The sequence below is a fragment of the Loxodonta africana genome, chromosome 9, assembly GCF_030014295.1.
Source record: "Loxodonta africana isolate mLoxAfr1 chromosome 9, mLoxAfr1.hap2, whole genome shotgun sequence".
In the NCBI taxonomy this organism is placed as follows: Eukaryota; Metazoa; Chordata; class Mammalia; order Proboscidea; family Elephantidae; genus Loxodonta; species Loxodonta africana.
The window spans coordinates 41,384,340-41,399,667 of NC_087350.1; the positions used below are offsets into that span (position 1 = coordinate 41,384,340).

At 38.4% G+C, this 15,328-nt stretch overlaps 1 protein-coding gene across 2 annotated transcripts in view; it reads right to left on the reverse strand.

Moving 5' to 3' along the window:
- Window positions 1-15,328, reverse strand: part of CFAP95 (cilia and flagella associated protein 95) — a 53,285-nt gene that overhangs the window by 19,368 nt on the left and 18,589 nt on the right. For both annotated transcript variants that reach the window (XM_003407397.2, XM_064291233.1), the window contains one exon: window positions 4,190-4,247. In XM_003407397.2, the coding sequence (XP_003407445.2) occupies window positions 4,190-4,247 (58 nt within the window). The remainder of the gene's footprint in view (window positions 1-4,189; window positions 4,248-15,328) is intronic.

Sequence of the window (15,328 nt, forward strand, 5' to 3'; positions counted from 1 at the left end):
CGCTTGTAACCACTGTGTTCCTCTCAGTTTAAACTATTTCTCAAGTTCTTATAATAGTGGTCTTATACAATATTTGTCCTTTTGCAACTGACTAATTTCACTCAGCATAATGCCTTCCAGGTTCTTCCATGTTATGAAATGTTTCACAGATTCCTCACTGTTCTTTATCAATGCATAATATTCCATTGTGTGAATATACCACAGTTTACTTATCCATTCATCCGTTGATGGGCACCTTGGTTGCTTCCATGTTTTTGCTACTGTAAACAGTGCTGCAGTAAATATGGGTGTGCATATATCTGTTCGTGTAAAGGCTCTTATTTCTCTAGGATATATTCTGAGAAGTGGGATTGCTGAATCATATGGTAGTTCTATTTCTAGCTTTTTAAGGAAACGCCAAATCAATTTCCAAAGTGGTTGTACCATTTGACATTCCCACCAGCAGAGTATAAGTGTTCCAATCTCTCTACAGCCTCTCCAACATTTCTGATTTTGTGTTTTTTGGATTAATGCCAGCCTTGTTGGAGTGAGATGGAATCTCATTGTAGTTTTGATTTGCATTTCTCTAATGGCTAATGATCGAGAGCATTTCCTCATGTATCTGTTAGCCGCCTGAATGTCTTCTTTAGTGAAGTGCCTGTTCATATCCTTTGCCCATTTTTAAATTGGGTTGTTTGTGTTTTTGTGGTTGAGTTTAGCAGAATCATATAGATTTTAGAGATTAGGCGCTGGTCAGAGATGTCATAGCTGAAAACTTTTTCCCAGTCTGTAGGTAGTCTTTTTACTCTTTTGGTGAAGCCTTTAGATGAGCATAGGTGTTTGATTTTTAGGAGCTCCCAGTTATCTGGTTTCTCTTTGGCATTTTTAGTAATGTTTTGTATTCTGTTTATGCCATGTGTTAGGGCTCCTAATGTTGTCCCTATTTTTTCTTCCATGATCTTTAAAGTTTTAGACTTTGTGTTTAGGTCTTTGATCCATTTGGAGTTAGTTTTTGTGCATGGTGGGAGGTATGGGTCTTGTTTCATTTTTTTGCAGATGGATATCCAGTTATGCCAGCACCATTTGTTTTAAAAAGCCTATCTTTTCCCCAGTTAACTGACACTGGGCCTTTGTCAAATATCAGCTGCTCATATGTGGATGGATTTATATCTGGATTCTTGATTCTGTTTCTTTGGTCTCTGTGTCTGTTGTTGTACCAGTACCAGGCTGTTTTCACTACTGTGGTGGTATAATAGGTTCTAAAATCAGGTAGAGTGAGGCCTCCCACTTTGTTCTTCTTTTTCAATAATGCTTTACTTATCCAGGGCTTCTTTCCCTTCCATATGAAGTTGGCGATTTTTTTGTCCATCTCATTAAAAAATGTCTTTGGAATTTGGATCGGAATTGCATTGTATATATAGATGGTTTTTGGTACAATACACATTTTTACAATGTTAAGTCTTCCTACTCTTCAGCAAGGTATGTTTTTCCACTTATTTAGGTCCCTTTTGGTTTCTTGCACTAGTACCTTTTGGTTTTCTTCGTATAGGTCTTTTACGTCTCTGGTTAGATTTATTCCTAAGTATTTTATCTTCTTGGGGGCTACTATGAATGGTATTGATTTGGTAATTTCCTCTTCAATGTTCTTTTTGTTGGTGGAGAGGAATCCAACGGATTTTTATATGTTTATCTTGTAACCTGAACTCTGTTGAACTCTTCTATTAGTTTCAGCAGTTTTTTTTCTAAGGATTCTTTAGGGTTTTCTGTGTATAAAATCATGTCATCTGCAAACAGAGATACTTTTACTTCTTCCTTACCAATCTGGATGCCCTTTATTTCTTTATCTAGCCTAATTGCTCTGGCTAGGACCTCCAGCACAATGTTGAATAAGAGTGGTGATAAGGGGCATCCTTGTCTTGTTTCCGTTCTCAAGGGGAATGCTTTCAGAATTTCTCCATTAAGGATGATGTTGGCTGTTGGCTTTGTATAAACGCCCTTTATTATGTTGAGGAATTTTTCTTCTATTCCTATTTTGCTGAGAGTTTTTATCATGAATGGGTGTTGGACTTTGTCAAATGCCTTTTCTGCATCCATTGATAAAAACATGCAGTTCTTGTCTTTTGTTTTATTATATGGTGGATTACATTAATTATTTTTCTAATATTGAACCATCCTTGCATACCTGGTATAAATCCCACTTGGTCATGGTGGATTATTTTTTTGATATGTTGTTGAATTCTATTGGCTAGAATTTTGTTGAAGATTTTTGCACCTATGCTCATGAGGGATACAGGTCTGTAATTTTATTTTTTTGTGCTGTCATCTTTAGCTGGTTTTGGTATCAGGGGTATGTTGGCTTCATAGGATGAGTTAGGGAGTGTTCCATCCTTTTCTATGCTTTGAAATACCTTTAGTAGTAGTGGTATTAACTCTTCTCTGAAAGTTTGGTAGAACTCTGCAGTGAAGTCATCAGGGCCAGGGCTTTTTTTTGTTGGGAGTTAAAATTTTGATTACCTTTTCAATCTCTTCTTTTGTTATGGGCCTATTTAGTTGTTCTACTTCTGTTTGTGTTAGTTTAGGTAGGTAGTGTGTTTCTAGGAATTCATCCATTCTTTTAGATTTTCAAATTTGTTAGAGTACAATTTTTCATAGTAAACTGGTATGATTCTTTTCATTTCAGTTGGGTCTGTTGTGATATGGCCCATCTCATTTCTTATTCGGGTTATTTGTTTCCTTTCCTGTATTTCCTTAGTCAGTCTGGCCGATGGTTTACCAATTTTGTTAATTTTTTCAAAGAACCAGCTTTTGGCCTTGTTAACTCTTTCAATTGTTTTTCTGTTCTCTAATTCATTTAATACTTTTGGTTGGGTCTAATTTTTGTTATTTGTTTTCTTCTAGTGCCTGATGGATTCTTTTGTTGCTTGCTTTCTATTTGTACAAGCTGTAGGGACAGTTCTCTGATTTTGGCTCTTTCTTCTTTATGCATGTGTGCATTTATCGATATAAATTGACCTCTGAGCACTGCTTTTGCAGAGGTTTTGATAGGAAGTGTTTTCATTCTCGTTACAGTCTATGAATTTCTTTATTCCTTCCTTAATATCTTCTATAACTCAGTCTTTTTTGAGCATGGTATTTTTCAGTTTCCAAGTATTTGATTTCTTTTTCCTGGTTTTTCTGTTATTTATTTCTACTTTTATGGCCTTTTAGTCAGAGAAGATGCTTTGTAATATTTTGATGTTTTGGATTCTGCAAAGGCTTGCTTTCTGAACTAATATGTGGTCTATTCTAGAGAATGTTCCATGTGCACTAGAAAAGAAAGTATACTTTGCAGCTGTTGGGTGGAGTGTTCTGTATAAGTCTATGACGTCAAGTTGGTTGATTGTAGCAATTCTTTATTGAGCTTCTTAGTGGATGTCCTGTCCTTCACCGAAAGTGGTGTGTTGAAGTCTCCTGCTATAATTGTGGAGGTGTCTATCTCACTTTTCAATTCTGTTAGAGTTTGTTTTATGTATCTTGCAGCCCTGTCATTGGGTGCATAAATATTTAATATGGTTATATCTTCCTGGTCAATTGTCCCTTTAAACATTATGTAATGTCCTTCTTTATCCTTTGTGGTGGATTTAACTTTAAAGTCTATTTTGTCAGAAATTAATATTGCCACTCCTGCTCTTTTTTGATTGTTGTTTGCTTGATATATTTTTTTACATCCTCTGAATTTTAGTTTGTTTGTGTCTCTAAGTCTAAGGTGTGTCTCTTGTAGGCAGCACCTATTGCATAATTTTTAAGAACAAACATATTCAAGTTATAAAGTGTACATTTTTAAATCAACATACACATTTCCCAGAGCTGAATTAAGTCACTTACTTTTATGTGCAATACACAAGTGAATAGAAAGGTTGATTCTTTTTCCAGATGAATTAAATTCAGGGAAGGGGGCAATAAAACAAGATGAGGAAGAAAGTGACCAATACATTTTGGACACACATAATTTCTCCCTGAAATCTATAAACTTCCAAAAATAAATCGTAATCATAAAATATATTTATTGACTGCTATGAACAGCTAATATCTCTAAATAAATATAAAACATCATAAATCCCAGCAGTTTCTCCTTTCTTCCCAAGCTTGACTACTTACACTGGATGTAAAGAATCACTTTAAGTACATAAATACATATTAGAATATGGCTTCTTGGCCCTCTTATACTCACAAGTGTCTGATAAGCATACGGTGGAACATATTCTTCAGAGTATGTTGACAAGGGATACCTAAAACAGATAAGACAATATTTGAGAGAAGAATGACTTCAAATTGAAAGATGTTTTCAATTTTTAGCAGTATATAGTTTACATGAAATCAAAACACTTGAGGACCCACTGTCCCTTCTAAATTTAAAAACTGGTCAAATTTTTAATCCCCACAGCAGTCCTAGATCTTGTTTACAGTGTTACCCACCACCAGCAAGGTGAACCTTCTTCAATTGCTTTCAGTTCAGCATCACCTAGAGGTTCTCTAATACTAACAATACCTGTGGCTACCAAGTCCCAGCTCCCTGGGTTCAGTTGCTCTACATTTCAGACCTTTGAGGTTTTCCTTATCACTCATTTTTTACCTCTCAAACCTGTTTTGACCCTATGCCAGTTTCTCTACTAGATAACAACTGAAGAGATAATAGAGGATAACTATGGTGGACTAAGGTTACAGCCATCTATCCTATTAAACACACAGAAGTCTTGGTTGAGATATATCCCCCCACAAAAAAAGTCTACAAACATAGCCAAACTCAAAAGGGAAAGCCTAGAAAAAAAATGAAGGTAGAAAGACACCCAATCCCAGATTCAGGAAGGCAAAGAAAACAAAGCAGGACAAATACCAAAAAATCTATACCTAAGCACATTATATTCCAACTTCAGAAAACCAAAGACAAAGAGAAAATCTTGTTAAGATGGCAGTTCTTCCCAAAAAGATTTATAGCTTCCATGCAATGTGGATAAACCTAACAACATATGATATATAAGACAAAAAAATGGCAGAATCACAAACATGTTATTAAGTGCTGTAAAATCGGCTTCAACTCATACCAACCCTATGCACAGCACTGCCTGGTCCTGTGCCATCCTCACAATTGTTGTTATGCTTGAGCACATTGTTGCAGTCCCTGTGTCAGTCCATCTTGTTGAGGGTCTTCCTCTTTTTTGCTGACCCTCTACTTTACCAAGCATGATGTCCTTCTCCAGGGACTAATCCCTCCTGATAACATGTCCAAAATATGTAAGACAAAGTCTCGTCAGACTTGCTTCTAAGGAGCATTCGGGTTGTACTTCTTCTAAGACATATTTATTCATCCTTTGGCAATCCATGGTGTATTCAATATTCTTTGCCAACACTGCAATTCAAAGGCGTCAATTCTTCTTCAGTCTTCCTTATTAATTGTCCAGCTTTCATATGCATATGAGGTGAGTGAAAACACCATGGCTTGGGTCAAGCACACCTTAGTCCTCAAGGTGACATCTTTGCTTTTCAACATTTTAAAGAGCTCTTTTCCAGCTGATTTGCCCAATGCAATGCATCTTTTGCTTTCTTCGCTGCTACCTCCATGGGTGTTGATTGTAGATTCAAGTAAAATGAAATCTTTGACAACTTCAATCTTTTCTCTGTTTAACATGATGTTGCTTATTGGTCCAGTTGTGAGGGTTTTTATTTTCTTTATGTTGAGGTGTAATCCATACTGAAGGTTGTGGTATTTGGTCATTAATGTTCAACGCATCAAAGTGTGCAGGACCAGTCTTGGAAAGGCACTGCTTCTGGGGAAGAGGAAGGCAATAGGAAGGTAAAGAGAAATAAGGAAGTAGGCACAAGAAATTGAGGGTTCTACGGGAGAAACCCTGAAAGTATGGCCCCCGGACACCCTTTCAGCTCAGTAATGAGGCCACTCCTGAGGTTCACCCTTCAGCCAAAGATTGAACAGGCCATGGAACAAAACAAGATTAAAGTGGCACACCAGCCCTGGGGCAGGCACTGGAAGGCAGGAGGGAACAGGATGGCTGGCAATAGGGAACCCAGGGTTGAGAAGGGAGAATGTTGTCATGTCATGGGGTTGTCAACCAATGTCATATAACAATGTGTACACTAACTGTTTGATGAGAAACTAGTTTGTTCTGTAAACCTTCATCTAAATTTCAATTGAAAAAAAAAGAAATTAAGGGTCCTAGTGCTATAAGAAGATATAATATCTGTAGGCAACCCCCTCCAGAAAAAAAAAATTAGGTGTCATTAATTAAATAAACTTCACTGTTCCAACATAAGAGGGCACTCTTGAACTAAGCTATACAGTGGACTGCCCAAATTTCTCATTCTCCTTCTGTAGAATTACCTATGATTGCTGCTAGTCTAGGAAAATCCAACATACTTAAAATGAACAGAAAAAGGCAACATTACTATAAGGAGAAAACAGTAAATGAGAATCAAAAATCCTCCCCCGCACCCCCACCCCTCCCCGCCACCAGAAACACTCCCAACCAGACAGAGAAGTCCTCCATCACCACTTCTGCTCAATGATGTACTGGAGATCTAGTAAAAGCAGTAAAACAAGGAAAAAAGAAGCCTAAGTATAATAATTGAAACAAAAGAAACAAAATTTCATCACCTACATTAAAAAGTTCAAGAGAATCCACAAATCATAGGACTAACAGGCAAATTCAGCAAGGTTGATGGATACAAGATCAGTACACAAAAATTAGTAGCATATGCATATACCAAACCAAAAAACCAAACCCGTTGCCGTCGAGTCAATTCCAACTCATAGTGACCCTATAGGACAGAGTAGAACTGCCCCCATAGAGTTTCCAAGGAGCGCCTGGCAGATTCGAACTGCCGACCTTTTTTGGTTAGCAGCCATAGCACTTAACCACTACACCACCAGGTTTCCATGCATATACCAGGAACAAGAAATTAGGAAGTATAACTAAAGTGGAAAAAATCCCATTCATCATTGCAACAAAAACTCTAAGATCCTTACTGGAATATAACAGAAGATGTGCAAGACATTTATGGAGAAAATTGTAAAATTTTGTTGAAGGACATAAAATAACTCCTTTACTTATTGATGGAATGACTCAATATGATGATGGCAATTATTCCGTCCAACAAAGTTAAAGCACTTCCAATCCAGATACCAAGAAGTTGTTTTATGGAGCATGACGAACTGATCCTAATATTCATAGACTTCCATAAAGAGCCGAGGGGAGTGAAGGCAACTTTGAAAGAGAAGAACAAGATGGTTAAACTCACTGTACCAGATATCAAGGCTTATATAAAGCTGGAGTAATTAAGACAGTGTCGTACTGTTTGCAGTCAAAGTATAAAAAGTTGAGTTGAAAGGATACCAACTTCAACATAGTGGCTTTTCATGCAGACAGAGGAACACAAATGAAAGGACTTAATAAAGAGGGTACCTTATAGTATATCTTGAGGAACACCTCAATTTTATCTGGGAGGTATCATTTCTTTTAAAAATATATGAACCAAATATGATAAAAAATATTAACACATTATCACAGGATGACGAGTACATGGGTTTTGAAGGGTATTTTATACAATGGAAATATTTCATAATTTTAAAATATGGTTAAGTGCCAATAGATGACAATGAACTTGCTTCCCTACCCTCTTCTTACCCAAAGTTGTAATTCAAATGATGTGATTATCAGGGACCCCAGTCAAATATCGGAATTACTTTGGGCAGGCAGACCTTACAAATCAGCATTTGATACCTCTTAACAAAATGGACGCTTTTATAATATTGAGCGATAACTTTCAGTTAGTTATTTGAACGCTTTGTAGTCCTTTTTTAAAATCTGAAAAACAGGGCAACAATCTTTAAATGATACATAGGAAGTATATTATGTACTCCCCAAATCTGAAGTAAGATGGTCTTTTAATAACACAAATATGGGAATCATCATGGATCTTCCTTGTAGACATCAGTCTAAGGCTCTAGCAGGATAAAGAATATAAAGGAAGAATCTGTCCATAAGAAGAGAAATGGCCTTCAGTGAAACTCAGGGAAGCAAGAGGTTAGAAAGACAAAGGAGGCATTGGTTCTAGGCATGGTCCTGGGGAACAGGTGTTCTGGGTCATAAATAGGTCTCTCTGGTTCTGGGAGCGAGATGGAGTACATCAATGTCGATGTACCAACTAGACTCACTGGCAGCCAAAAATGGCTTTATTTCATTATTTGGAACCACTGGGAGCAAGTCCGTCCTATGAGGCTCTTATCTGCCACTCCTATCCCTTTCCATAGCTAATAGGTCCAAATATCAGCCTCTGGCCTGTGCCTGGTCAGAGCCTCCTCTAGGGGCTTCTCCTTCACAGAAACCAATGGGAGAGGGCCAATCACTCTTCTGTGACAGGAACCATGGAAGGTAATGTCCCCACCATGTGGAAGAAGCTATCCTCAGAGGGAGAGAATAAAGCCAACAGGAAGGGAATCTTAGAGATTTTCTAGTCCTGATTCTAGTTGTCTCTAAAACCCAGCTGTTTCACTGACTTTCCCATAGTTCCATGATTTACTCCAGTATCTTTTAATAAATTCCCCTTTTTGCAGATTTCAACTGTGCTTCTGTCACTTACAACCGGAAGAGTCCTGACTATTACAATTAGGCAATCAGAGTCTGAGGCCATTAATCATTGTAATCATAAACCAACTCCCCTTGCTCTATACCAAAGATACTGAAGAACATTCTGATTCTAGTTTGGTTTCCCCTATGATTTTCTAACAGAGGGAGAGTGCTTTTATTAGGCTGACATGACTGGTGTGCCAGAAATTTTGATTTCTCATGATAATTAACTAATTAGAATTCTGGCTTTCCCTGTAAGTTTAATGAATACAAGTCAATCTCCATGAGTCAGATAAATTCTGAAACACAGAAAAAATGGTCTTTTTGGACATGTAAAACTGAAGACCAGAGGCGGTAACATTCACCAGGATAATGTTACACCTTAAAGACACTTATGGGGCATTGATTATTCAGTGGTAGAATTCTTGCCTTCCATGTGGGAGACATGAGGTCAATTCCTGGCCAATGTAACTCATGCAGAGCCACCACCTATCTGTTAATGGAGGCTTGAGTGTTGCTATAATCCTGAGCAGGTTTCAGTAGGACTTCCAGACTGAAGATAACATAGGGCCAGGAAGCATTTCATTCTGTTGTTCATGGGGTCACCATAAGTCAAAGGCCAACTTGATAGTAGCTAACAACAACTAAGGATGCTTTGAAGTTGGGCAGCTGGCTTCACTCAGCACTACCCACAATTTGCCACACATGACATCTTCAACCTTAAAAGGTTGTAGTTATAAGAGACTGTCTTAGTCATCTAGTGCTGCCATAACAGAAATACCGCAAGTGGATAGTTTTAACAAAGAGAAATTCATTTTTTCACAGTCTAGTAGGTTACAAGTCCCAATTCAGGGTGTTGGCTCCAGGGAACGGCTTTCTCTCCCTGTTGGCTCAAATCTTCCCCTGGTCAAGGGGCTTCTCAGGCACAGGGACCCCATGTCCAAAGGACATGCTCTGCTCCTGGTGCTGCTTTCTTGGTGGTTTGAGGTCCCCCTGTCTCTCTGCTTGCTTCTTTCTTTTATATCTCAAGAGATTGCTTCAAAACACAATCTAATCCTGTAGGTTGAGTCCTGCCTCACTAACACAACTGCCACCCATCCTCCCTCATTAACGTCATAGAGGCAGGATTTACAATATGTAGGAAACTCACACAATACCAGGAATCATGACCCAGCCAAGTTGATACACATATTTTTGGGGGAATATAATTCAATTCATGACAGAGACTTTATAAGATAGAGAATAACTAAAGATGTTTTGTAAGATGAGAAAGAAAAAGAAGTCTTATCTCTCAGTTATCACGAAAGCCAAGGTATTGGTCAAAATACCTTTACCTGCAGTAAAACCAGTGGTAACATGTGTAAGTCTACAACAAGATAAGGCACAAAATCACAGTTGTTTAAACTTGGAAGAACTTTAAAGGTCAACTGTTTCTTTTCTGTTTTGTCTAGACGAGGTGCAGATATTTCCTCACCCAAATTCCTGGAAGCCAGAGCAAGGACATATGATATATAGTCAGCAAATCGGATGGTCCCACCTAGGAGACTGAATCTGAGTAAAGGACTCAGAGAAGCAGGGAATTCATTTGGAATTAATCCCACCACTGGCAGCAGCAGCAACAGCATCCATTATTTAGGACAAGTACAGCCACAGAGGGCCGTGGAGTCTACTAGACTTCATATAGTCGGGGGAGCTTATGACCACTCTGGGAAATTCAGCCTCATTCTTAATAGCAACTATCATTTAAGAAAAAAAAAAAAAAAAACTTTCTTATATTGAGCTGAAATTGATATCCCTGTTATTTGCTCCTACTTCTTACCTACTGAAGCCACACAGACCAAATCTAATAGTTCTTTCACAGCTGCTGAAAGCCAGGACTGTTTTTTAGAAATTAGCCTCTTAGAAGTTGGTAGGCAAGAAGTGGAGAGGAAAGGTGAAATGGAGGCTGATCCAGATCTGCTTTTACCCCTGGTCCAAGCCAAGCACTTGCTAAGTTGCCTAGGAGCTTCGGCCACAGCCTTCCCCTCCTACAAAGAACACAGCGCTGTGAACCCAAAGATGCTAGCTAGTCTCTGCTTTGCCACTAAGTAGCCATGGGGCCTTGAGCAAGTCATTTAAACACTCTGCATCTTCACTTTCCCCATTAAGTATCTGTTCCATAAATATTTATAGAATAGATGGATGGATTAATTAATGAGGAACTGGATTGCTTTATTATCTCTCTGCTTTGATTTCCCTCTATGTGTAACAAAGAAAATACCTACCCAAATGACCCTGTATGATTATTAGAAGGAATGGACTAATGGACAATGCATGTGAAGGTACTTTGAAGGTTACAAAGCACTACACACATTTAAGCATGGAAGGCAATGTAGCATAGTGGTTACAGATGCAGGCTCTGCAGTCAGACAGATCAGACATGAGTTTAAAATCCAGCTCTGGTGCTTACTACTAAGCAGCTTTTGGAAAGTTACTTGACCTCTTTGAGTTCCTTTTCAAAATGGGAATAGTTGCAGTATCTATCTCAAAGGATGAGAATTAAATAAAAGAAAGCACATAAAGCCCTTAGCCAGACACACAGTAAGTGCTTGTTAACATTAGTTGGATACAACCACCCTGTTATTGTTAGGTGCCATCAAGTTGGTTCCGACTCATAGCGACCCTAGGTACAACAGAATGAAACACTGCCCTGTCCTGCACACTCTGCACAATTGTTACTATGTTTGAGCCCATTGTTGCAGCCAGTGTGTCAATCCGTCTTGTTGAGGGTCTTCCTCTTTTTTGCTAACCGTCTACTTTACCAAGCATGATGCCCTTCTCCTGGGACTGGTCCCTCCTGATAACATGTCCAAAGTACTTAAGATGAAGTCTCACCATCCTCACTTCTAAGAACCATTCTGGCTGTACTTCTTCCAAGACAGATTTATTCATTCTTCTGGCAGTCCATGGTATAGTCAATATTCTTTGCCAGCATCATACTTCAAAGGCATCAATTTTTCTTAGGTCTGCCCTATTTATTGTCCAGCGTTCACATGCATATGAGGCGACTGAAAACACCATGGCTTGGGTCAGGCACACCTTAGTCCTCAAAGTCACATCTTCACTTTTTAACACCTTAAAGAGATCTTTTGCGCCAGATTTGCCCCATGTAACATGTCATTTGATTTCTTGATGTTTTTATGACAACCACATAAATTTACACTATTATGATGAATAATACTGGCTCATCATTAATGTACATGGAATAATAGGAAATATCAGGCTTAAATATAAGTTCTACAACCTCGACATCCTGAGAATCTTTACTACTTACTTACAAGACACATTGTTTTATTACCAAGAGACAAGCTGCCACACAAGTGCCTGAGTAGAAAAGGAAGTAAATGCCTTGCACTGTCCTTGGAGAAAAGAGAAGCCTCTTACTATTCATGTGCAGCCCCTTTCCTCTGAAGAGTGCCAAAGGTTTTACAAAAGCTAAATGCCCCAGTGAGAGGAATAAACTGAAAGAGTTTAAACTGTGGCCTAAGCTTGCCACAGCTACTGTGATCACTCCACGGGCATACAGATAAGTGCTCTAAGCCAATAATGAAAACTTAATTTCCTGAACTGCTTTCTGGCCTCATTTAACCTGCCCATTTATGTGACTACAGATGCCTTCTCCTTATAACTATAAAATTTTAGAGCAGAAAAGGGCTTTATAGATCATTTGGTTCAATTCCCTCATTTTCCAGAAGGAAACAACTGGAACCCAGAGAGGGTTATTAGCCAGCACAAGGTCACATAGCAGGTTTAGTGCAGGCCCTGAAGCAGAACCCAGGTCTCCTGTGTTCCCTTCCATGCCATTTCTGAAAAGCACACTATGTCCAAAAAGGTACCCAGTGATCCAGAACACTACATTAATTTTTCTCGGCTCCTGCCATATGGATCACATAAATGTTTAGATGAGCTCTGGAAAGAAGGCACATTTACCATAAACTTTGGACAACAGACACTAATCACTATCACCAGGAGATGATAAAGTAAAAAAAAAAACCTATTGCCATAGAGTCAATTCCGACTCATAGCGACTCTAATAAAATTTGGTAAAAATGACAAGATACAGTAGTTGGGGCTGATCTTATGAGAAGTGTAGAGTCAACCTTGGGCACTTCTCCATCCTCCAGTAGGTGTCCCAGGGCTGCCCTCAAACTGACCCAAGCTCCCAAGGACCTGCTTCTTATACAGCAAATACCCCAGAACTGGCTTTTCCCTATCAAAAAAAAAAAGACTTCTCCTCTGGACCATTATCCTAGGATCATGCGTGGTTACATATGCATATTTTAATAAAGGCTTCTGAGAAATAATATCTCAACAAAAAACTCTGATATTTATTACTATATTCCCTTCCAAAATTGAAAATTCTTGGTATAATTTTGTCGCTGTTTCGAGGTTTTTTTTTTTTTTGCTAGGTTGTTTTATGTTTTGGTTGTTGGTTGGCTGGTCATAAGCCCAGTCCAGATATCATACATAAAAGACCTTATTTTTTAGAATGAATCAGCTACAATCTTCTGGTTCCCTGAACAAGTCATAAAATGAATTTGTATTAGATAATCAGACATCCAGGGGTCTTCTGATAATTAGTGACTTTGTTTTCCATGCCTTATAAAAAAGCACTCCCACAGTAAGTGAAAGGTACTTAAACATGCTTGAGAACCACATAGGAAGGCAAAGAAGGAGCATTACCTACTAACTTACTAACTATATCCATGTTCCCACCCACTTTTCCTACGTGCCTTCAAGGAAACGTGCCTCTCGGTACTTTTTTATGCCTTTAAATTAATGTCTCTTGCCATATAGTAAAAGTAATACATGTTAGAGATCGCCTGAACATACAACAGTATTAGTCTGAGACTATAAGAGCACTGCTGATGTCTAAGGGGTCTTGGAACCTCTTTGACTTTCAGCTGTTCCATCGCTAAACCAAAACCAAACCGAATGTGTTACCATCGAGTTGGTTCCAAATCATAGTGACCCTATAGGACAGGGTAGAACTGCCCCATTGGGTTTCCAAGGCTGTAAATCTTTACAGAAGCAGACTGCCATATCTTTCCCCCTTGAAGCAGCTGGTGGGTTCAAATTGCCAACCTTTCAGTTAACAACTGAGGGCTTAATCACTGTACCACCAGGGCTCGTCCTTCCATCACTACTAGCCAATGCCAAGTCCCTGGAGACTCACTGACAGAAATGTGACCACCTCTCAAGGGAAACAGTTAACTCTAGTTCTAGATGAGCTCAATCTAGCTCAAAGTCTATAAATCTCCTTTTTAAACTTTAAGTTTTCGATATCACTTTTAGTCCCACCCTGGCTGCTCTCTATATTACAGTTTTTTAGCTCATTTAAAATCGTCATGTGTGGCATATGTGGAGAGAATTATCCAGAGGACCTTCTATTCTAGTTAAGGTCAGGACTGATAAGTCCACTGGTATCAAACATTCTAATTGTTCTGATTTTGAATATGTCCCACTGAAACGTTTGCTGCTAATTTATGGAGGAAAAATGTTGTATCTTCTTCACATTGGTCCAAATTTGAGCAGGTGGGCCATAGGTTGAGTCATGAGAAAAAGGAACAGATTGTAAAATGCCATAGCAACAAAGTAGACATTATCTAAAAATTAATGTCATCTGGCTAATATCTCCTTAATAGCAAAGATACACCCTTATTCTTTTTTTTTTTTTCCTTAAGAGGTAACCTTAAGTTTAATTTATATTGTGACTACAGTACAGCCTTTCTTTTATAAGTTGAAGCACATTATTTTGGTCCACTGAGCAAACTCATTCTTATTCATTGCCTTTTAAAGCTGATATTTAACTTCCACAGCTGTACAGCTGGTAAGAAGCAAGAGAATATTTAATATTCAAGGCAGCAGATTCTGAAACACCATGGCATTCTATTGTATAGGATGTCTTCTAATTAGTGCACACTAACTGAAAGAAAGAACTACATGTGGAATTAGCAGAGGGCAGTTGGAGGTGCTCATGTATTTATTTCCTTGCTAATACTCATAAGTCAAACAAAATAAACAAGTAATTCTAGCAATTCAAACTAATAAGGGATGATTTTCTAAAACACCAGGTCTTCTAGTGCACTTGCCAGAATAGAATTGAGAACCTTTTTGGTCTATGGGCTTTGTAGCCATATTGCTTGTCCATCATAATTTGCTCTTCAACATCAGAAAGAATTTATTTATTTATTCAAGGAATAATTATTGTGTGTTTTCTGTAGGCAGGTACCCTGTTAGGTACTGGGGATAGAGCTGTGACAGCCCTGCCCTTCAGAGCACTGGATTTAACAAAGGAGACAAACAAGAATATAGGCAATTAAAAAAAAGATGAAGAGTGTTAGGATAAAAGAAGTCTATGGACACACACAATGAGGGGCTTTACCAAGTCATGGTGGACTTAACCAAGTTCATGACTTAACCAAGGCCCTCTGGAGGAAGTGACACTTCAGCTGAGACTTGATTTCAGGGTTAAGATTGGATGTATACATATGATTTTGCTTTTTCCAGAAGTCTCACTAAAACCACATTGAAAAGATTTAATAGTAATAATAATCTCAACAAGAACAAGGAGAACAGGAAAAGGGACAACAGAAAAAAAATTTGGAAGCTGGAGAGGAGAGGGACAAGTGGTCACTGCCTTAACAGAACACTGAATCCTAAGTCAGCAATGGGGAAAGCTGAGAAGCCAG